At 37.1% G+C, this 23,739-nt stretch overlaps 1 protein-coding gene across 4 annotated transcripts in view; it reads right to left on the bottom strand.

The window, feature by feature from the left end:
* NBEA (neurobeachin) overlaps nucleotides 1-23,739 on the bottom strand; it is a gene marked incomplete at both ends in the record, with an annotated part of 514,126 nt that overhangs the window by 320,193 nt on the left and 170,194 nt on the right. For 3 of the 4 annotated variants that reach the window (XM_084292135.1, XM_084292133.1, XM_084292136.1), the window contains 7 exons: nucleotides 961-1,129; nucleotides 3,045-3,152; nucleotides 4,374-4,504; nucleotides 5,556-5,736; nucleotides 8,260-8,283; nucleotides 15,365-15,518; nucleotides 17,098-17,315. In XM_084292135.1, coding sequence (XP_084148261.1) covers nucleotides 961-1,129; nucleotides 3,045-3,152; nucleotides 4,374-4,504; nucleotides 5,556-5,736; nucleotides 8,260-8,283; nucleotides 15,365-15,518; nucleotides 17,098-17,315 — 985 coding nt within the window. The remainder of the gene's footprint in view (nucleotides 1-960; nucleotides 1,130-3,044; nucleotides 3,153-4,373; nucleotides 4,505-5,555; nucleotides 5,737-8,259; nucleotides 8,284-15,364; nucleotides 15,519-17,097; nucleotides 17,316-23,739) is intronic. The other variant, XM_084292134.1, reaches the window with a different exon arrangement.

Below are 23,739 nucleotides of genomic sequence, written 5' to 3'. Positions count from 1 at the left end.
GAAGTGATATATAAATGATAAATTAAAGCATAATGATGAATTAGAAGATAATGACTAAATGCAAATGTGACACAAATTGGAACATACATTCTATGAAGAATGAAAATCAGAAACTCCGTAAATGAAGTAATTAAAATTCAATACAAGACAAAAAACATACATGAAGAGCTTCATGGACAAGTTCAGTTACTGTTTTCAGCTCTTTTAACACAGAAGGTACAGTTGTAAACAATCCAGTGGGACTTGAAAAACCTACTGAATTGACAGTATAAAGAATTTGAAACAAAGTGGGGTAAAGTTTGGATTCTTAATTTCTGATGGGCTCTGACAGCTAACAGACTCCCTCCCTCTCAGGCTGAAGAACACATGCCAGTGAAAAATACTACTACTATTAAAAAAAAATAAATCACAAGCAGTTCAAAGAAGGCAAGAGAAATGCTTCCTTTTTCTTATAATCTTTCCTTAGGCTTTCAAATGTAGGCACCAACACAGCAGGACTCCAAAAAGGAGTCCTCCACCACCACCTTTTCACAAACCTCCTAATTTAAACTAAAAGAGTTTACATGGGCGAAGAGCTGTGTTTGCTGTTTATGTTTCATTGTATAAAGATATCTGCTCTTACTAACAAATAATAGCCTAAGAAAGTTGTGGTGATCAACTGTCTTGTACTTTACAGCTTTAGCACCATCAGACACACTGTTTCTTTTCAATTATATTCAAATGAAATAAACAAAAGCATAAAAAGCAATACAAAAATGAAAATTAGTTATACCCTATAAGCAAATGCACAAAATAAGTGAAATCTGCCAATGTACATTAAAATTATTTTAGAGAAAGAAAGTACCATGTAATTCCCTATTAGAATTTTAAACTGCTCAAGTACTTTGAACTCAGATAATTACAGTTCTAACAAATCTACACATGAAAATGAAAAATAACATTTAAAGAAAACAAATGTACCTGTACTTGTTGGTGAATTTATTTCTTGTCTGATATTTCTACCTGCCTGGCTCCCAGATCTTGCAGTTTCTCGTTGTGGTTCTAGAATATCACGGTATTTGGAGACCATCAGAACTGAAATAAAGTAGACTACTGCCAAAGCTAAGAACTGAGCCTGTTTGCTGTCGTCCTGTGTTAAAGAGAAAGGAACAAACCTATAATACTGGACATTTCAATGGAATTTTCACTCAAGATCATCTCAAAGTTTTATAAATAATGGCCAACTGAAATGTTACATCTGTTAACATAGTAGCAAAGGGATTAACTAGAAGATTTAATGGATTTTCACTGAAGTAGTATGTACACAACATTTATTAAGTACCTAATCATAAAGGTAATTTGGAAACCACAAATCTCCAAGCCTGTGAAGTCAATGGCCATTTCAGAGTAGAGGCTTCAACTAGAGTTTCAACTTGTCTCAATTCCACAGGTACCCATTTTCTATCACAAATCCAGGGCTTGCTTTCCATATTTTTCTGTGTGTTTAATTTGGTTGCATGTCACTGCAACACTTAAAATAACTGTAAATCCTCTTACTAGTTCTTTCACAGAAATTTCAGAATCTGCTTCCACTACTCTCTTCTCTTATACGTAAGGAAAGAGTAGGTGAGAGAAGATCATCACCCAGTTTCAACCTTGGCCTTTAAAGATGATTAGATCAGATCACTCTAACAGATAAATGCTTTTGTTTCTCATTGTACTTTCTTCATTAAAACTATTCCTACATTCAGTTTTTACTTCAATCCACTCAAACCTAAGCTGCAGAAGTTTAAACTTAAAATATATATTTGCATATATATAATAATAATTCCTATTGCAGTGCTTTCAAAAATGATATTGTAGAATAGTTTTATTGTAAAACCAGTTGCAGAAATGTGAAAAACATATATATGTATTTACATATATATGACACATATATTTAGAAGAAGTAAAAATTGACTTTTTTTTTTCTAATCAATTTGCTGCAGCTCTGCAATAAATATAATAATTCTTCCACCTACAATGGTTGGACAAATAACTGACACTTTTATTAATACAGTTTTATTTCAGGACATAACTGATTTATTCTGGTTGTGAGTATTTGGCTAATATATGATCAAGTCTGACTGTAAAACAAAATTATGTACTAATCTCAAATGGTTTATCAATATGATCAAGCACAAATTCAGGCTGGATAAAGAATAGACTAAAAGCAGCCCTGAGGAAAAGGACCTGGGGGTGTTGGTTGTCGAAAAGCTCAACATGAGCTGGCAATGTGTGCTTGCAGCCCAGAAAGCCAACCATATCCTGGGCTGCATCTAAAGTAGTGTGGCCAGCATGGTGAGGGAGGTGGGTCTCCTCCTTTCTGCTCCAGTGATACCTCACCTGGAGCACTGCATTCAGCTCTGGGGTCCCCAGCACAAGAAGGACAGGGTCCTGTTAGAGTGAGTCCAGAGGAGGGCCATGAGGTTGATCAGAAGGCTGGAGCACCTCTCCTATAGAGACAGGTTGAGGGAGTTGGGGTTTTTCAACCTGGAGAAGAGAAGGCTCCAGGGAGACCTTACCACAGCCTTCCAGTAGCTAGAGGGGGGCCTACAAGAAAACTGGGGAGAGACTCTTTGTCAGGCGGTATAGGACAAGGGGGGAATGGCTTTAAATTAAAAGAGAGGAGGTTCAGATTAGACATTATGAAGAAATTCTTTCTTTTGAGGGTGATGAGGCATTGGAACAGGTGGCCCAGGGAAGCTGTGAATGCCCCATCCCTGGAGGTGTTCAAGGCCAGGTTCAAGGCTCAGGGCTTTGAGCAACCTGGTGTAGTGGAAGGTGTTCCTACCTATGGCAGGAATTAGGTGATCTTTAAGGTCCCTTCAAGGTCCCTTCCAACCTAAAACATTCTATGATTCTGTGATTTTACAGTGCAGGGAGTGGCTGGCAGTTACAAAGCCATGAGCAGATGGTTTGCTGATAAGTGTGACACATGAAGGGTATTTTAAATTCTAGAACAACCAAAAATTCTTTGAAAATGGAAGTGATGATTTTGTAGAATTACAGCACATATTACTCACCACATCACGAAAAACAACTGCTCGTAGACGATTAATATCAACATCCTGAAGAAGCCGATCAGGGTCTTTTATAGGAGAGAGATTGCCAGGGACATTTTCAAGGGGAGTCTACAAATAAAACACTTATGAGAATTTTTTTCCCCCAAATATCTTGGGAAATTTAAAGCATTTGTGTTAGAACCTTAATTTGATACATTTTTAGATATCACTGTTAATCTTAGATTCTCTTCTACTAACAACGTACTTTCATTATACAATGTACTTTCATTATACTAACAATGTACTTTTCACTCAGACAAGGCTTCTACAAAAAACAGTCTGAATTATTGTCCTAAATATTTAGATATAAGTTGTTACATCATCCCACTACATCAGAACAACTGTATCTTTTTGCAGAGTTAAATAATTGTATGCACACAAAAGATGATTTCTGATTATAGTTGTTCCATAGCAGTACAATAAATTGTCTAATACGGTACATTTAAAAACCATGAGCAGAAATATTTTCAAAAATCATTTTCTTTTCATTTTACTGAGAATTATTACAGACTATTTACAGTATAATTCCTATTATTACTAATTATTACAAAGGCATAGAGTACTATGCTTTGTTTAAAAAATGACAATGTATTGCATATTATGCCTAAACACCTAAAAGCATTGTTATACTTATTTGTTTTGCACTGAATGTGATAAAGTGGAAAATATAATGCCTTTTGTGAGATTTAATAAAATAATAGTGTGAATGAAGCTGAGTTTGTAAATGCTATCTGGAAGAGGCATTAGAGAACAAAAAGCACTAAAGTTCCTAATGAAAATATAGTATCAAAAAACCATGAATCTGTTATGTTAGCTAAAATGCTATATTTTAGTTATGTCACAGGCTACACTAAATTCTTCAGGATTTTAGTTTTTTAGACTCAAAGCTGTTATCAAGTTCAAAAAAGTAGGTTTCATTCAGTCAGAAAGAAAATACTGATCTCTATTGTACATGCAATGGTATATTGAAGTTACTGGGACTCAGATGTTCCACTGACAGATGTAATTACAGGACTTCATCCAAACTGAAGATGCCTTGAGAAATTAAAAAAGCTATGCAGGTATAAAACAAACAAACAAATAAACAAACAAACAAAACTATACAGATGTGAAGAAGGGAACTTCAAAACAAAGCAGGAGTTGTAAAGCTCTTTAAAACTGCTCCAGTGTACGTTAAGTTTTTGCATAAGCTTTTGCCAAATACTTGAGAAGGCAGATACAATTGCTTTCTGATCATAGAAGCAGTGGTACAGTCTTGTCAGTGCTGTTGGTAACTGAAGACTGGATTACCTTGGTTGCTGCTGCTGCAGTTACGCCCTGGAGAGCATCCTGAGCTTTACTGCTGATTAATGAAGTCTTGTTCACTCTCTCTCTCTGCCTTTGCCGACACTCTAAACAGTTTCTCACAGCCACACAACAAACTAAAAAAGTCATGAAAATTAAACAAGTTAGAGTTATTTTCTCATAATTATTTTTAGAGTATCAGTTAGCAGTCTGTATATATCAATAACCATGTCTAAATAATAACAGCAATAGTTATCGCATTAGACTCCATTAGTACTAGGAAAGCACTAATGGTGACTTATTTCTTTTAGCTGAACAACCTAATGTTTTCTATAACTATCTCACTGTATTAAAATTTGAAGCTCTCATATGTTATTGATCAGTTATCAGCATTTTAAATCTGAGTGCAGTTATGCACAGCTGCAACAGAGGAAAATAGGAGGAGCTAATTGAGAATTCGATGAAAATTGATTAGTGATAATAAACCACAAGCATTATACCAGTAGCAGTATAATAATCAATGATCTAATGAGTGGCATGAATAATAGCTGGACAAAAATCAGAGTCTAAAAATTATTCAGCATTTGAAAGATGTTGTGGGATACAACATTAAAGAAATGGCATCATGCTGGATGACAGATGTTCACCAGGACAAAGTCATACAGGTTGGAAAGAATAATTCAAACTATTCAGAAATTTTTAAATTGCCTAATCAATTGTAAGAAGATACAGCAAATGGTAAATAGTGAAGAAAGGCACTAGACTGTTGCAATATTTATATTAAGATCTGCAGTCTGTACACACATCCCAAGCTTTTAATCTTACATGGACTGAAAACAGTCTTTCAAATCTACAGAGACTTGGATAAGGAAACTTGCAGTAGGCATGCGGAAAAACAGCTTCTAGGAAAAACACTTTTCCTCTGTTCATTTACTTTTATTTAATATTTTTACTCAAAACTGTATACAACTTTTACAAAGGAATTAACAATTTCAGACATGCCATTTTATTATTTTTTGTGTTTTTATTGAATCAACCTTTAAACAGCATCAAATCAGCAATAGTATACTATTATTTCATCACATCACAGTCAGTACAAGGACCTTTCCTACATGTGTCACTATTTTATCTAGCTTGAGCTCACTGATCTGTAAATAATTATTTAATACGTGCTGTCTGCAGACTTACCAAGCCTCAGGCACTGTCGCATTAGACCTCCAGAAGACATGTTTTTTTCAGCTTCAATCTCACTAAAATTTAGAGAACTGGCAAATACTAGTACATCAACCATTGCCATCAGACGGCTGAGAAAAGTTACTGCTGTCTCTGCTGACATTCCTTGTGTCACTTCAATATTTTCCAATTCAGTCTTTAAAAGGAGATAATTGAATTAAACAGCTTGAACACAACTGAAATATAATGACAGCAGCATATACACACACAAATCTAAATTGTTACACTTAATGATAAATACATTGAAAAGTTATTAAAAAAAATCTCATATTATTACCACTAATATAAATCGTGATCCAAATTCAAAGTAAGACAGCATGAAGAGTGAGAAAATTATTTATGTTTACATGTTCTAATAGATGATAAAAAGTCTAATATAAATGGGAAATCTATCAGCAACTACATAAAGACAAAGTGTGCTCAGATGGTAAAACAATGTAAAGTATGTAAGGGTAGAACATAATCTTACATTCTTCCATAGGCTAACAATATTGACAGGTAACGTATTAATTAAAGTCCGTATATCTTTTACATTCCTTTAGATAAACAAGTAAGAGTGGGAAAATCTGGACAGTATTGCCCTGCTTCCGTGAATTGATTCTCCCTGGGAATTCTTACTATTATATTGGTAGCACTGTACAAATTCTCCTGTAAATCAGAATAGAGTATGTTTACTCTCTCACTACAGCAACAAGGAGGAAGTCAAAATGTGACAAGTTATATGACATGCAACTTACATTTCTCAGAGAATGACCATTTCTTTTCTAATGTAGTGCTGTACTGTAATGTAGTGCTTAATGGGAATCTAAAGAAGAACGCTGAATGAGCTCGTTATTTCTGAAATCTAAAAATCTTTTCTCCAAGGTGTCTAGAATCATGTTTTCAAAAGCATTTGGGTGTCTAACAGTGCAGATGAGTGAGCAAACATTGTTTAATTAACAAAAAGTCTACTTAAACACCTAAACGTTACTTCTACCTCTGGAACTAGGCAAAATTGAAAATTGGATTGAAATTTGATCGAAAATTGGCTTGACTGTCCACATTTATATGCTTAAACAATAAATTAAAAATTGTCTACAGGTGGCTGATTCTTATTGATCGTCAATAAGATTTCAGAGCACATGGCTTCTTAGAACACAGAGTTCAGTCACTTTTAATAAACGTTACTTTTGCCACATGTGCTGCTTTTTATTCACTTGCTTAGGATTATCTATGAAAAATGTACAACATTTTTTGTACTGTTTTGAACATTTCTGAAACTAAAAAAAAAAAAGAAAAAGAAAAATTAAAATCCTTTATTTCTGTATTTCTAAAAAAATGAGTATCCTTCCTGAAGAGTTACTTTTTAGAATAGCTTAGATTATAACATATGACGAATGCAAACTGTGCCAAACAGTGTTACGCACAAAACTGTTTTTAAACATGTAGGATATAATGTGGCATGTGTCATCACAATGATAGATAACACTTCATTTAATTTTTCTTAAGGACGTAACATGTCAGTTATCGGAGTGATTTGGGAAGGGCTGTCATCTGTCTGATCTGTCCAATGAAATCAGACAAATGGTAAAATGATAACTGTTTCTGGCCTCTATTCTTTAGTCAGGTCTTCCCTTCTTAGTGTGTGCTGTGTTCCTACATTCTGGAAAATTAGTTTCTGTTTTTTGTAAGAGACTGGAACATCTTTTTTTTAAAAGCACTCACCCAATGAAAATAGATCGTAAAAAATCTATAGCCATAACAGTCTTCTAGAAAATATCATATGTGGTTACAGAAACTTGAACTTTGAACTCATGCTTCAAATAACATCAGGTTTGCTAGCAGCATACTGACTGCCTGCTGTTGATTTTTCTCAAACTTTAATAGTATTGCATCAATCATGGTCTTTAAACCTTCTCAGTATATCTCTTGCTTTATGCTGCAAGTTACGTAATTAATTCATTTTATAAAATATACATTTTAGTGTATTTTACCAAGATTTTTGAAAAATTTGAATTGAAAAAATCTTTTTAAAAAATCTCCCTAAAATATATAATTGTTTATATATATACATATATATATATACACACACCTACATACACATATATATATGTGTATGTAGGTGTGTGTATATATATATTTATATATATTTAAAGGACTTAGTTTAAAACTAAACTAAAATTAAAGGACTGAGGTCTTAGTTTATACAAAACTAAAGGACTGGAGGACTTTTTAAAGCAAAACGTATTATCAGTATTCCTTATTAAAACAGCACATCAATATTCTAATAACATTTAAAATAAGTTCCACTTGATCAAGCTGTCTTCAATATTTTAGATTGGTGTAGCTTAAAAAGCCTTAAAAAAGGGAATTTATCACCACCTCATGTCTACTGTGCATACAATTACAAGTTCAGAGCATAAAGATTTTTTTTTCTACGGAGAACCACATTTATAATTTAGCTCATGGACCTGCCTACATTTGTCTTCTAGCTAACAGTAAGCATCATATTTGACGATGCATTAAGTTACTGAAGGGAAACACGTTAGGAGAAGTTAATACAGCCACTGTATTCCTAATCTTATCCTACTATTTGATATAGGAAAATAATAATAAAAAAGTCAAAATACTAAATGATCAAAAACAAGAAATTTTTGAAAATGCAAAAACTGAAACTTACAGCAGCAATACTAACCTTAGAACCCTGGACATGCAACAGACAAAACAGACAACAGATCACAACAATAAAAGAAAAAGAAAATAATTTAAGTTAACTAAAAATACAATGTAAAATTTAAACAAATTAGTATCTTGGAATTATACATTTGTTTAATTTATAATTAGAACAGCATAGCATTTCAGCTCAGCATGAACATTTGAAAATGAAGATGTCTAGAGATAGCTACTTACAAGGAAAGAAGCACTGTAAATCTTGTATTATTACAGAGTTCATGTAAACACCGATTTTTCCAAACCAATGCACATATTTTATATAGTACATAGAGCAATTTTCTGAAGCAATGTAAACCAAAGTAATGTTTTCACTGATTATATAGAAATAAAATGAGCATTTTACAACAAACCATTCAACTGAAATGCAATAAAGTAGTTAATCTTTGTATGAGGAGGCAAGTAGGCTTAAAATGCTTTGACAAAATAAATATAAATCACAAAAAGTAAACTGTTTCTTCATGCATAATGCTCCTTCCTTTGAAGCAACACAAGATAGTCCATTATATACATTATATATTATATTATATATACATTTGGGTGTATTTTTCTTTAACTTAAACCAGTATCATGCTGTATATGCTTTTCAGCCACAGAAAAAAAATAAAGATTTACCAAGCTCCAGGGACAGAGTTAGTCTTCAAATTCCTATATGTACAATTAAGTTACTGCATTATTATTTTTATGTTTCAGTTTGGGTTAGAAGCACTTTCTTATCAATATGGGCTAGGAAATCATCTTTAAATGTTCACTAGTTATATTTAAAAAAATAAGCTTTTTGTTTGTTTGTTTTGTTTTGTTTTTAGGGAATATTTTTTTTGTCATTAAGTAGTGGAAAAATCTAATCTGGCAGAAGGTAGAACAAGCTGAAACAAACTAATTTCTTTCCTCTTGGAACGGAAAATATCACACTCAACCTCTTAAATATACCTTCCTCTTCTGTAGCTGGATGCACCTCAAGAATTAACCTGTTGCTATTTTCTCTAGATTGCTTGATCACAATTTTTGGATCAATACACCACTGTTGATTCTCAGAAATGTTACAGACCACACTGCAGTATGGTATACATGAGTCATGCACATCATAATGCTAACACTATACAGAGAACACACAGAAAAATATATAATCTCAGTTTTTAATCCACAGACCCAATAATGTTGTCTTTAAATATTTGAGTTTTGTAGACAGCTGTCCATATAACACCAGCAGTCCTTAGAACACAACTGAGAGCTGAAGTTTTAAATTAATTAAGAGTGCCTTAAAATTCTAGAGTTTGTAAAAGTGGAAAAGTAATTTCAAGGGGTCTGGAAATTTATCTCAATGGTCACAATCATTTCAACTCCTCAAACGCATTTCTTTTGCCTTACTTAATGTCCTTGAGTCCTTGTCACAGCTACTATCCCTGTGGTAAGCAATGATGACTTCAAATTCCTAGATTGTACACAAAATATTTTATCCTGCAATGAGCTGCTATTAAGAGAAAGCATCTTCTGCAAACCTTCTTTCTTATAGCTCCCAAATATGCATATACTTGCACACCATTTTAAGATGATTTCTCTATAGGTGTTATTAAAAATAAACCTCAAAGACCACCCTCACAAACAAGGAACAAAGAAACAGAAAATCAGTATTATATTCCATCATCTCTGTAAAATATTGGTGGTTTAACTCCCAATCTAATAGTCAAGAATCAACAGTGGAACACACTCCATTTTATACTTTAAAGCAATGGAATTGCTTTGGATTGTATATTTTATTAATATTTGCCTTCATTTCACTTTAGTTCACACATACAATTCCTGTCCCTTTAAAAACACCATCATTTGAAGCCAATCTTTGCACAGGGGTGGTGGTAATTGAAAGTAAGGGAAATACTGAAATGTGGGATTACATTACAGTGGGATTAGTTTACACATGGGAATAGATTACAGTGAATTGCAACACACTTTCCATGCAAATGTATAAACTTCTCTCTTCTCGAGTCAGTCACAGATTTGCGTCTCTCTGTTTTCACATCTGCCTATATATATGAAAACTTTTTTTTTCCTATTCATATTTAATGGTCCTTATTCATATCACTATTCAGATTATCCTCATTTGGACAGAAAAAAAAAAAAAAAGAGCAAGGCAAAAGATAGATTTTAATTTCAAGCATTCAACAATAAAGAAATCTCTGAATTAAGATTGCCTGTTCTACAGCAGACAAGGAATCATAAAGCAATCTTCCACCCAAGCTAGCAGCATTGCCATTTCAGTACAAATCCTAACTATGTAAAGAAAAAGTTTTCTGTAGTGGAAAATTCCACAAACAATCGTTTTAAAGAAACTGTGACAGTACTCATTTTGCAGCAAGGGAAGGAACACAACACAGAAGCTGTTACACAAAGCCAAAATAAATAAATAATTAAATAAATCCTCCAATATCCTGACAGTAAACTTCTAAACTTAGCTCTTGGTTATTTTTTGTTTATAACCTTAATTAATTTAAGCATCCAATATACAGTGTCTATTCTACTGATATAAAGGTGAAATGCCTTAAAAATAATAAAGAGGCAGTGAGATATATGAAATAACAACTAACTCTATACCAGATTGTTGAGAAGGGAGGTGTTCAGTGCAGTTAAAAACTAAGCAGCCCAGTATAAGGCCTCAGTTGTGCTCAGATTGACATATGGAAGTCAAAGAACTTATATGGAGCTGAAATGGGAGTATTATTACATGTGATCTTGTAAAGGCACTATGCATTTCTGTCTGTCATTTTCTCTGTTAGAAAATAAGTAAGCTATCTCATAAAAAGAGGTGGGATTCAGCTCCAGGTTAACCTTCATCACAATCAGTGGAGCTTACAGAGATATGGTTGACTTTAGGGATAGCTGAATAATTTGCTTCTCTTGAGTAGATCCCCATTGGTTAGATATCTAGTTCACATGCAAATATTTCAAGCAGATACCTAAATTTACCCTAATCCCTTCTTGAATTTCATCATGTTTTATCATCCTCTCGTAAGGGCAAGGAAGAAAGACATGAAGTAAAATGAGCTCGTCCTTGTTGATAAACTGAATATAGGTATTCCACAGGATCTACAAATGGGAGAGCTTTTTACAACCTAGTTCAAACAGGAAAGCTCCACAGAATTGAGATATGGAGGATGAGAGGCTTCCAAAGACAGACAGACTAAACAAGACGAAGGCTCTGTGGATTCAAACAGACACACCAGGATATATGACTCAAGCCTACAAAGTCATAAATGATACAGAGATGAATAAAGAAGTGATTAAGCACTCCTTTCATAGCAGAAATTGTAAAGCATATAGTGTCTTTATACTTTTTAAACAGGCTTAAAAAACAAAGACAAGAAGTGCTTCAAAGGTTATATAATTACTTTGTCAGACTTGATGCCATAGGATATTACAGAGGCTAAAAGAGTAAGTAGCTTCAAAACAGATTAGATAAACTCTAGAAGGATAAATTCCTCAGTTGTTATTAAATATGACAGTCTGGATACCCTCTCTTGCTGTTAAAATCCTAAATGCTGAAATAGAGTATTAGAGCAATCAATACACTTGCTCAGACTTTTGTAGTTTTTCTGTATGCTGCAGTCATTATTGGAGGCAGAATAGTATACCAATCAGGCCCCTGGACTGCCCCATGTAGCATGAACCCTTTGTTTCATAATAGCACTGCGATACAGCTTGACTGGACTTCTAATAGCATGCCCAGTTTAAATTACAGAATCACAGAACCACTGAGGCTGGAAGACGCCTCTGGAGATCATGTGGTCCAACCCCTGCTTAAGCAGGGACATCCAGAGCAGGTTGTTCAGGACTATGTCCAGGTGGCTTTTGAAGATCTCCAAGAAGTGAGACTCCACCACCTCTCCAAGCAACTTGTGCCAGTGCTTGGTCACCCACACAGTAAAGAAGTGCTTCACCCACACAGTAAAGAAGTTCAGACAGAACCTCTTATGCATCAGTTAGTTACTTCAATTATTGTTTGTTTGTTTTTCCTCACAAGATATAAAGTCTGTATTTTATCATGTAGCTCATGAATCAAATACATGTATTTTCCACAATGGTCTAAGATAATTTTGTTGCCTTACCATTAATGGTAATAATTTTTAAATATGCAAACATATAATGAGTAATTAAAAACTGACCTCCCAGATGTGTGAAGATACGTTTATTCTGAAGTGGTTTCTTTACTAATATAAAGTTTTGCTCAAGTAAAAATCTCAAGTCGCTTGCATGTGGCAAATCTTGGGATAGAGTCATGTAAAGCACAAATATTCTGTATTATTTCAGCATCACAATTCTTGCATATGGCCCAAGAACTGGGACTGTAAACACAGGAAAATATTCCCTGAATAGTAACATTTTGAGTCGTTTGCAGTTCTGGGCTCCTCCATAGAGGCATGGACATACAGCAGAGAACCCAATAAAGTACCATGAAGATAATGAAGGCAATGGAGCATCACTCATATAAGGAAAGGCTGAGAGAGTTGGGACTGTTCAGCTTGAAGAAAGACTCAGGGGTGATCTCATCAATGTCTACTGTAAGTACAGAGAGTGCAATGAGGACAGAGCCAGACTCTTCATGGGCATGCATTGCCAGGACAGGAGGCAAGAGGCACAAACTGACAGACAGGAAGTTCCCTCTGAACATCAGGAAGCACCTCTGTACTGTGCAAGTGAGGGAGCACAGGTTGCTCAGGGAGTATGTGGGGTCTTGGAGAACTTCAAAAGCATCTGTACAGGGTCCTGGACAATCTGCTTTAGGTGTCCCTGCTTGAGCAGATGACCTCCAGATGACCTCCAGAGTTCAACCTTTGACCAGAGGTCAGCTTCCAACCTCAGACATTTTGTCCTTTTTAGAATAGGTGAGGGAGAAAGAGGATAGGCTCTTTCATCCGTTGATGGTTACTCAGGCAGAAAGTGTCACTATTAAGCCTGTTGTAAGTATTTTTATTCTGTGGAGAGGTTATATAAATCTTCTAGTTTCATACTTCTCTCTTCCAATTAGCAGCTCATGGGAGGAGGAGAGTGAGGCAGAGTCTCAGTAAATGACTGTAAGCACTAAACTACCTTGCCCTTTCAGGTCTGAGAAGAAATACATTCCTAACTATCACATCAGCCACTTTCTCCACAGCAATTCTAGGATGCAAAAGTTTTAGAGGTCTGAGAAGCAGTATGAAACTTTAAATTCATCATATGATGGATATTCAGAACAGGTCCAACAGGGTATCCAATCCCTTTATAACTGTCATCCAGAACGATATTAAAGGAGAATATTTTCTCAAAGGAAGAGGAATGATGTGCTGGCCTATTTGTGTCTCTTACGGTGATGAATAAATCCTCATCTCTCCTCTGTTCTGCTCTGCTCTCCTCAGAGTATGATTAATTCAGTTTAAAAACAGTTATTGATCTATAAGTGAATGAGTATATTTCATAACTTAATTTTATCATCCTAAACAGATGGTATATTTGAGCACTTAAGTAATACACGGAGTCCCCATGTAGTCGAGAAATGTATATATAATAAATACATTTGAAAATGTAGTCTTCTGTAATAATGTATGAAAATCACTACTATTGCTGCAAGGTAGTATGAACACACAGTATTTTAACAAGTGGATATATAATTTATAAAAGTGTATCAAATATATATACACACACACAGACACATTATTCAGAATAAATAAAGGAAATAGTGAATTGAAAAATTGTTATCCTGTAGGAGGGAGGAGGGATTCACAGTGTCATAAACCAGGACAAAAAAGCTAAAACAAGAATACTGTTCAATGGAATGAAAGTTTCATTCACATTGTGCCTATTTTGCATTTTTTGTATAAAAGACAAAAAAAGAAAACATCTTCATTTTCAAATGATGCCTAAATGATGTCTTTCTAAAAATATCTCCCGAGGTCCTTTTATCTAAAGTACAACCTTCATCTCAAAATGGGTTCGTGCATACACTCATACATTCCTTAAAATGTAACAAGCAAAACCTTTTATTCAGCAATTTTAGTGTCATTCTTGTGACTACAAACTCAAATCTTTTCTGTGAGTCCTGTGTTTCTGCTAATAGCAAATAATTTCCTAGTTAACAGAGAAAATAGTGCAGAAATAGCATTAATTGTCTGTCTGAAAAACATATTTTAGCCCATTACCAGTCAATACTTTCATATCTTTCAAATAAAATAGTGCAAAACAGTCTTTTGTTAACTACCTAGAAGTAATAGGAGAGGCAAAGTAATTTCAGTTGGTAAATGGTAAGAAATTGAGCTTATATTGCAAAGTTACATTTGCAGTGCTTAGTACTTAATAACCACTTTAGAGGAACTTCTGTGCTTCATTTTCTCCCCTTTCAAAGACCAATACTAGCTACAAACGCTTATGGGATGTTCAAAATAAAATTTTTAGTTTGAAAGAGATAGTTACAGATATTACATGCACAAACAAGGCATTACATTAAAATACAGTATTACTTACTCTTGACAATAATGTTAACATACACAAAGTATTTCTCCCTTCTTTCATGAAGCATTCTATTAGGCTACTCAACATATCTGAGCTATTAGGCTAATCTACCTGCTTCTCACCTAAGAACTTACAACTTATTAAGAACATAAGAGTAGATAAAAATATCAATAAGAACAGATTAAAAAAATAAAGGAAAGGTAACAAGATCAGTACCTATTGAAGGAAGAAGTAAACAGAGTGTAGCGAGGGGATGACTTTATCATTTGGCATGCAAACAGATGGTGGCCAAGCAACACATGTTTATGAATATCAATGAGTGCCCATCGTAAGGCATGGAATTTTCTGATAGTAGCCATAATTCATAAACACGGTAATAATGGTCTTCTCTTTCAAATGAAACATTAAATACAGATGAAATATTACTATTCTTACTTCTACTTACTTACTACTTCATTAATAAATTTAACATTTAAAATGAAAATTACTATAAAAGAAATAAAGTCAGCTGCAAACAGTAGTTTGTATTATTAAAAACAATTTTTAATATGACCACTAGGTGGAAATATTGTACTTACAGTTGGGGATGTGGCTGCTGACAGCAATGGTAAAATTCCTCCACAAGCAATAATAATATTGTCTACCATCTGGGAAATGAGGTGTATTGTGTTGTGTACAAAAATAATATTTTCATTGCTATTGACAAAGTCCATCACAGACTTTGTGGAGTGACTGCAAGAACAGGAAAGAAAGGATGGATTAAAAACAAACAGTTACAGTGAAAGTTTAGGTAAATTTATTCTTGTCAAACAGACATGAATGTCTCTGTGATATAAAGTAGATCCTTGTCTACATAACTTTGCATGTAAATTGTCTAAAAATATAAACAGACTAATCTGATGTACAAATTGACTGCTAATTTCACGCCAGAGAAAAATAGTTTCAGATCAGTTTCCGATATACAGTTGAGAACAATGGCTCAAAACCTGTTATTCCCATCACTCAGTCCTTCTCTTCAGAGGCAGTTCTACTGAAATATTTTTTCTTATTATTCAGGTGATTAACAGAGTCCACCATACAGTACCAGTGTCATGTGAGGTAGCCCTGATAAAACCTAATGAACTTAGGTGCATTTTGTCTTGATTTTTTTCAGTTGTCATTCCTGCAGGCTAATCTGTTAGAGTGGCATTGATCAAAGAAACCTTCTGATGGTGTTTTAAAGTAGAAACTTGATGATCTGGTGATACTTTGACCTAATATTAACTTTATTAACTAATATTAGCTTTAGCATTAGCCAAAGTTTTGGAGCTACATATACTAATAATGTTACCTGAAATCTCAGCAACTCCAAACTGGTAAGAAATTGTCCCATGTCACTCCCCCAAAATACAAAAAGCTATGTGAACATATTGAGGAATACTTGGCCTATTATTATGTTCCTTTTTCCAAAAAAACCTTGTTGCCAGCCAGCCAACAAAAATTAGTCTTCAACTGAAAATATGCAAGTCAAAATTTTAATTTCCAAGTGTCACATAAGCATAAAAGACAAAAGAAAATATTTCTCCAATATATATATATATATATTTAAATTGCCTATTTCCTAGTGACTATCACATAAAAGTTTCCCAAACCGGAAACTAAATGTAATATAAATTAGTTATTTGATACAACTAAGGTAAAGTTTTCTGAAAATGAGTTATTGTGTACTAGAAATGAGATTAGACAGTGTCTATTATAAAGGTACTGATAACAAGAAGCTACTGAGTATCTCTGTTAGAGTGTAAAAAGCTAGGAGATCATATTGCTGTCATTAGAAGTAATCTAACCACCAAGATTAACTAAAACCAGAAGCTGGCATGCAAAATACAATCAGCAACTAGAAAAGATGATTTCTTTGAAAAAATTATGACAGATTTTTTTGTTTTTTTTTTGTTTGATTTTGGTTTTTTGTTTTTTTGTTTTTATATATATATATATTATATCTACAGTTCGCAGGTAGAGAAGCTCTCTTTTAATTAGAAAAATTGAAAAAAAAAAGGCAATTAACAGAAGTCTTCCTCAAGTGTGAAACACGAGCACAGATTGTAACACTAAACATAAGCTGAGACAGCAGCTCAGTTTGGTCAGGTATGTATGAATTATACAGTCTCTAGAAAAGACAGAAGGGGCGAAAAGAAAAGATACAAGATACGGTAGGGCACTTCAGCTTACACCAACTCTCTCTCTTCCCATTATCTCAGTAACAACACATCTAATATTTCCTTGTTGACAGAAATGTAAAACAAGATTTAAATAAGAAGTAATCATCTACCTTCTCCAAACATGTACATCTGTTTCTAGTGCAAAAAGCAAGTCTGTCAGGAGCCGCTGGTGCATGGGAGACCATTTAAACTCTGGAATACGAAACATAGTTGTGCGTGGACCTGGACTAAACTGCCGTCGCTGCTCTTCTGTCATTGGCATTCCTCGAAATCCCAAGTCAACACGTAAATCCCGATCTTGCTGGGTGACAGATCGACCCTGTACTGCCTACATTAACGAGAAGTTCAAAAATCATGTTAAGTTTCTACAATGTGTTTTTGAATGGTTCAAAGACTTTCAGAAAGGATGGGCCAGAGCCCATCTAGAATGGTCTCAAGCACAAAGGATAGAATGGACTCAAGCACAAACAACTGGAGATACAGATATTCCAGTGCAGGCACTATCATTCAATAAAGTTGATACTCCAAATCAATCACCATGGAGGTGCTATGGCTTGCCTTCCTTTCGCTGACATTTTACATTTGGGTTATTCACTTGAAATATTACAGAAAAGACTAAACGCAGCATGTACAAGGTCAGCAGTGACAAGATTTTGTTTATAGGAAACAACTATTCTTTTGCATAGATAGCACAATTTTCTTTGACTAAATAAACTGACAAACTACACAGTGATGGCTTCAAGATATCATTGTGCTTGCACTGTATAGTTCATCATCTTCTAAAACCAATTTATTAATTTGGTATTTTTAGCAGGATCATTAAAGGATCAAATCTACTCCCAAACCTAATGTTACACTTTGTTAATTGGTTAACAGTTTTATGGATTCTTAAGATATTCCTTAGATTCTCCCATCAGGTAGAAGATGGGAATTTTATACCCTTTTAATATCTACATAGTCATGACTGTTTCCTCTTGGTGATTAATGACAAAAGCAAAAGATACACAAAGAGATTATGATGGAGAAAACTGTGAAGGAAAAAGTAGTAAAGAACAATCATTTAGACCAAATTAAAGGCCAATATTCATAACAATGACATTATTTATATTGTACAACATCTCTGAAAGGAAGAAATACAAAGTATTTAGACTAGAAAAATAGAAAATGTACTTGTTTTGCTCACATACTCATTTCCTGATCTCTATAAACTGCTTTTAAATTTTGCTTAAAAGCAAAAAGACGTTTATGAAATATTTGTATTAACAACATAAAAACGGAAATGGCCCTGGAAATGGCACTGGAGTTAAATTGGAAAGCTTCTTAGATCTTTAGTCTGATTTTGATCTGATCTATACCCAGATTTCTGAGAGCAGGGCAGATTTCTTTCATTCAGTTTGACAATACTGTTGCTGTGGCTTCCAATTCCCATCTATTCCTCAGAATATTAATTTATTAATATTAATATAGACATTAATAAAGTTATATTTAAATAATAATTATTTTTCCCAGGAATTAATTGTGATTTCAACCTTTTAAATTATTTTTCTGCAGTGTACTTTCAGTTCTATTTTTATTCTTTCGTAGTTAAGATCACAGAAAAAATAATATTTCCTTTGGTGTATTCTTTGGCGTTTGCTTTTACTATTGACAAAGGCATTAAATCTTTGAAATATAGAGGAGATCCCATCTCTACTTTGTTGGGCATTTTGTTGCCTCCTTTCAGTCCGTTTGAGCTTACTCAAATAGTAGTAAGACATGCTTACTGCTTACTGTTAATGTAGAGAACTGATTGCAGATCTGTTTTTAGAAAAACATGTTATCATTTCCATTTGCATACCACTTGCTCTCTCTTTGGTACAACTATATGCTGTTGTCAAGTCACTTATAATAATGGTATCATAACTGCACCAGAACAGGATATCTATTATTTAGATAATAGTTCTGTAATTGCAACAATAGGCTTTGATGTGCATTGCACAAACCACCATGAAACCCAAATATCTACTTGGGTGGCCAATCTTCAAACCTAACATAATGTAACATAATGTAACGTAACCTAACCTAACCTAACCAAAAATGTTTTCAGTGATCTCAAAGCTAGTGGAATCAAATCTAATGCGGCAGTGCCTACACATGCTGCAATCTAAACTCAAGCCCCCAGCCTCATTGTAAACATACTAATTATATTACTGCTTTTTACTCATGAAAATGACAATCCTTGGCGAGAATCACAGAATCATTTGAGTTGGAAGGGACCTTACAGATTACTAGTTCCAACACAGTTCCAATATTTAATATACATTTCCATCTATTTTTATTACTGTTAACTTCATTTAAAAATAAATGATATAACTACGGAGACCTTACAGTTCACTGGGCATTTCCAAACACATAAAGAAGTGACAACAATTTTGGTGGTTACACAGTTTATAATTGTTTTCAAGAAAATAGTTTAAAAGAGATATTATGGCTACTAACTCATATTATTTTTTCAAGGATAATAGCAGGAAAGAACTGTAATTTAAGTAACATATGGAGAATCAAGGGACATAAATACATACAACTTCTAGAGTTGGACTTTGGAAGAGTATACAGTTTGTAAATAATTTGCAGATCCAAACGATCTGCTAGGAACTTTCTGGGAAGCTAAGAGTAAAGCATTTGAAAACATTTTGGTTTTGTTATCCTGTAATGATTTAATAAAAGTTAATTAGGAATTCATGAAGAATTATTATGTTTATAAATCAACTACTGCACATAAAATTCATCAAGAAAAGAGGTTGAAGGACAGAAATGTCATAAAGTCACACCAACACTAGCAAGTATGAAGTCAGATTATTTTTTTTTTCATTAAAAGCATCTTACTAATTCATTGTGTTTATGTTTGCATATCAATGGCAAGGCCGGAGGATAAGGCAATGGCCCAGCTGAAGTGCATCTACACCAATGCACGCAGCATGGGTAACAAACAGGAGGAGCTGGAAGCCATCGTGCGGCAGGCAGGCTACGACTTGGTTGCCATCACGGAGACGTGGTGGGACCAGTCTCATGACTGGAGTGCTACAATGCCTGGCTATAAGCTCTATAGAAGGGACAGGCAGCATAGAAGGGGTGGTGGTGTGGCTCTCTATATTAGAGAGTCTTTCGAGGTTGTAGAACTCGAGGTTGGGAATGACAAGGTCGAGTCCCTTTGGGTTAGGATCAGCAGGGACAACAAGGCTAGTGTCCTGGTCGGGGTCTGCTATAGACCGCCGAAGCAGGATGAGGAGACGGATGAGGAATTCTACAGGCAGCTGACAGAGGTTGCAAAATCATCAGCTCTTGTACTCGTGGGGGACTTCAACTTCCCTGACATATCCTGGAAGCACAACACAGCCCTGAGAAAGCAGTCTAGGAGGTTTCTGGAGAGCGTGGAAGATAGCTTCCTGACGCAGCTGGTTAGTGAACCTACCAGGGGTGGTGCCCCGCTAGACCTTCTCTTCACAAACAGAGAAGGACTGGTGGAGGACGTGATCGTCGGGAGCTGTCTTGGGCAGAGTGACCACGCAATGGTGGAGTTCACTATTCTTGGCGAGGCCAGGAAGGGGACCAGTAAAACCGCTGTATTGGACTTTCGAAGGGCTGACTTTGAGCTGCTCAGGACACTAGTTGGTGGAGTCCCTTGGGAGGTGGTTCTGAAGGGCAGAGGGGTCCAGGAAGGCTGGGCGCTCTTCAAGAGGGAAGTCTTAATGGCGCAGGAACGGTCTGTCCCCACGTGCCCAAAGACGAGCTGGCGGGGAAGAAGACCGGCCTGGCTCAACAGAGAATTGTGGCTTGATCTTAGGAGGAAAAAGAGGGTTTATAAGCTTTGGAAAAGTGGGCAGGCCACTAAGGAGGACTTTAAAGAAGTAGCGAGGCTGTGCAGGGACAAAATTAGGAAGGCCAAAGCTCATCTGGAGCTCAATCTGGCTACTGCCGTTAAAGATAACAAAAAACGTTTCTATAAATACATCAACACAAAAAGGAGGACTAAGGAGAATCTCCATCCTTTACTGGATGCGGGGGGAAACTTAGTTACAAGAGATGAGGAAAAGGCGGAGGTGCTCAATGCCTTCTTTGCCTCAGTCTTTAGCGGCAATACCGGATGTTCTCTGGATACTCAGTACCCTGAGCTGGTGGAAGGGGATGGGGAGCAGGATGTGGCCCTCATTATCCATGAAGAACTGGTTGGTGACCTGCTACAGCACTTAGATGTGCACAAGTCGATGGGGCCGGATGGGATCCACCCAAGGGTACTGAGGGAACTGGCAGAGGAGCTGGCCAAGCCACTGTCCATCATTTATCAGCAGTCCTGGCTATCAGGGGAGGTTCCAATCGACTGGCGGCTAGCAAACGTGACGCCCATCTACAAGAAGGGCCGGAGGGCAGACCCGGGAAACTACAGGCCTGTCAGTTTGACCTCAGTGCCAGGAAAGCTCATGGAGCAGATCCTCCTGAGAGTCATCATGCAGCACTTGCAGGGCAAGCAGGCAATCAGGCCCAGTCAGCATGGCTTTATGAAAGGCAGGTCATGCCTGACGAACCTGATCTCCTTCTATGACAGAGTGACGCGCTGGGTGGATGAGGGAAAGGCTGTGGATGTGGTCTACCTTGACTTCAGCAAGGCTTTTGACACCGTCTCCCACAGCATTCTCCTCAAGAAACTGGCTGCTCTTGGCTTGGACTGGCGCACGCTTCGCTGGGTTAGAAACTGGCTGGATAGCCGGGCCCAAAGAGTCGTGGTGAATGGAGCCAAGTCCAGTTGGAGGCCAGTCACTAGTGGCGTCCCCCAGGGCTCGGTGCTGGGGCCGGTCCTCTTTAATATCTTCATCGATGATCTGGACGAGGGCATCGAGTGCACCCTCAGTAAGTTCGCAGATGACACCAAGTTAGGTGCGTGTGTCGATCTGCTTGAGGGTAGGAAAGCTCTGCAGGAGGATCTGGATAGGCTGCACCGATGGGCTGAAGTCAACTGCATGAAGTTCAACAAGGCCAAGTGCCAGGTCCTGCACCTGGGGCGCAATAACCCCAAGCAGAGCTACAGGCTGGGAGAGGAATGGTTGGAGAGCTGCCAGGCAGAGAAGGACCTGGGAGTGATGGTGGATAGTCGGCTGAATATGAGCCAGCAGTGTGCTCAGGTAGCCAAGAAGGCCAACGGCATCCTGGCTTGTATCAGGAACAGCGTGACCAGCAGGGCTAGGGAGGTGATCGTCCCCCTGTACTCAGCTCTGGTGAGGCCGCACCTTGAGTACTGTGTTCAGTTTTGGGCCCCTCGCTACAAGAAGGACATCGAGGTGCTTGAGCGGGTGCAGAGAAGGGCGACGAAGCTGGTGAGGGGCCTGGAGAACAAGTCCTACGAGGAGCAGCTGAGGGAGCTGGGCTTGTTCAGCCTGGAGAAGAGGAGGCTCAGGGGTGACCTTATCGCTCTTTTTAGGTACCTCAAGGGAGGCTGTAGCGAGGTGGGGGTTGGCCTGTTCTCCCACGTGCCTGGTGACAGGACGAGGGGGAATGGGCTTAAGTTGCGCCAGGGGAGTTTTAGGTTAGATGTTAGGAAGAACTTCTTCACTGAAAGGGTTGTGAGGCACTGGAACAGGCTGCCCAGGGAAGTGGTGGAGTCACCATCCCTGGAAATCTTCAAAAGACGTTTAGATGTAGAGCTTAGGGATATGGTTTAGTGGAGGGCTGTTAGCGTTAGGTTGGAGGTTGGACTCGATGGCCTTGAGGTCTCTTCCAACCTAGAAAATTCTGTGATTCTGTGATTCTGTGGTGAGGACCATGGTGAAGCAGGATGTCCCCCTGCAGCCCATGGAGTGCCACGGTGGAGCAGGGTTCCACGCTGCAGCCCGTGGAGGAGACCACGGTGGAGCAGATGGCCCTGCACCGACGGAGGCTATCGCCTGTGGAAGACCCCTGCCAGAGCAGATTCCGGGCCGGACCTGTAGCCCATGGAGAGGAGCCCACGCAGGAGCAGGTGACCCGGCAGGAGCTGCTGCCCGTAGGGGAGCCAGGTTGGAGCAGTTTTCTCCTGAGGGATGGACCCCGTGGTACCGACCCATATCTGGAGCAGTTCTGAAAGAGCTGCTGCCTGTGGGAAGCCCACGCCGGATCAGTTCATCAAGGACTGCATCCTGTGGGTGGGACCCCACAGCACAGGGGATGAGAGTGACCGAGAAGGAGCGGCAGAGAAGAAGTGCTGTAGACTGACCATAACCCCCATTCCCCCGTTCCCCTGCACCGCTCGGGGGGAGGAGGTGGAAGAGGGTGGATGGGGGGGAAGGTGCTTTTGGTTTGCTTTTTTTTTCCTTTGTTTTCTCACTTCTCTCGCTTGTTAGTGATAGGCAATAAATCTTACTATCTAAATTACTATTACTAAATCTTACTAATAAATCTTACTATGCCGAGTCTGTTTTGCCCGTTACAATAATTATTGCGTGATTTTCTCGTCCTTATCTCAATCCTTGAGCCCTTTTCACATATTTTCTCCCCATTCCTCTTTGAGGAGGGGGAGTGAGAGAGCGGCTGTGGTGGAGCTCGGCTGCCCACTCGAGCGGAACCACGACACTTTTACAAAAACTCTAGTTAGAATTTTTCAGAGAGATACCTAGACAAGAAAGAATCCCTGAGAAGAATGTAGATACCTCATTTCAATAATGATCTCTGGTCTGGAAATCAAGTCACAGTTTTTCTTCTATTATCCCTAAACTATTCCTTTTCTTTCTAAACAACTTTTATGT

This window comes from Netta rufina, assembly GCF_964035555.1.
Source record: "Netta rufina genome assembly, chromosome: 1".
NCBI classification, from domain to species: Eukaryota; Metazoa; Chordata; class Aves; order Anseriformes; family Anatidae; genus Netta; species Netta rufina.
Note: the sequence above shows the minus strand (reverse complement) of the source record. Positions and strands in the feature narration are given on the sequence as shown.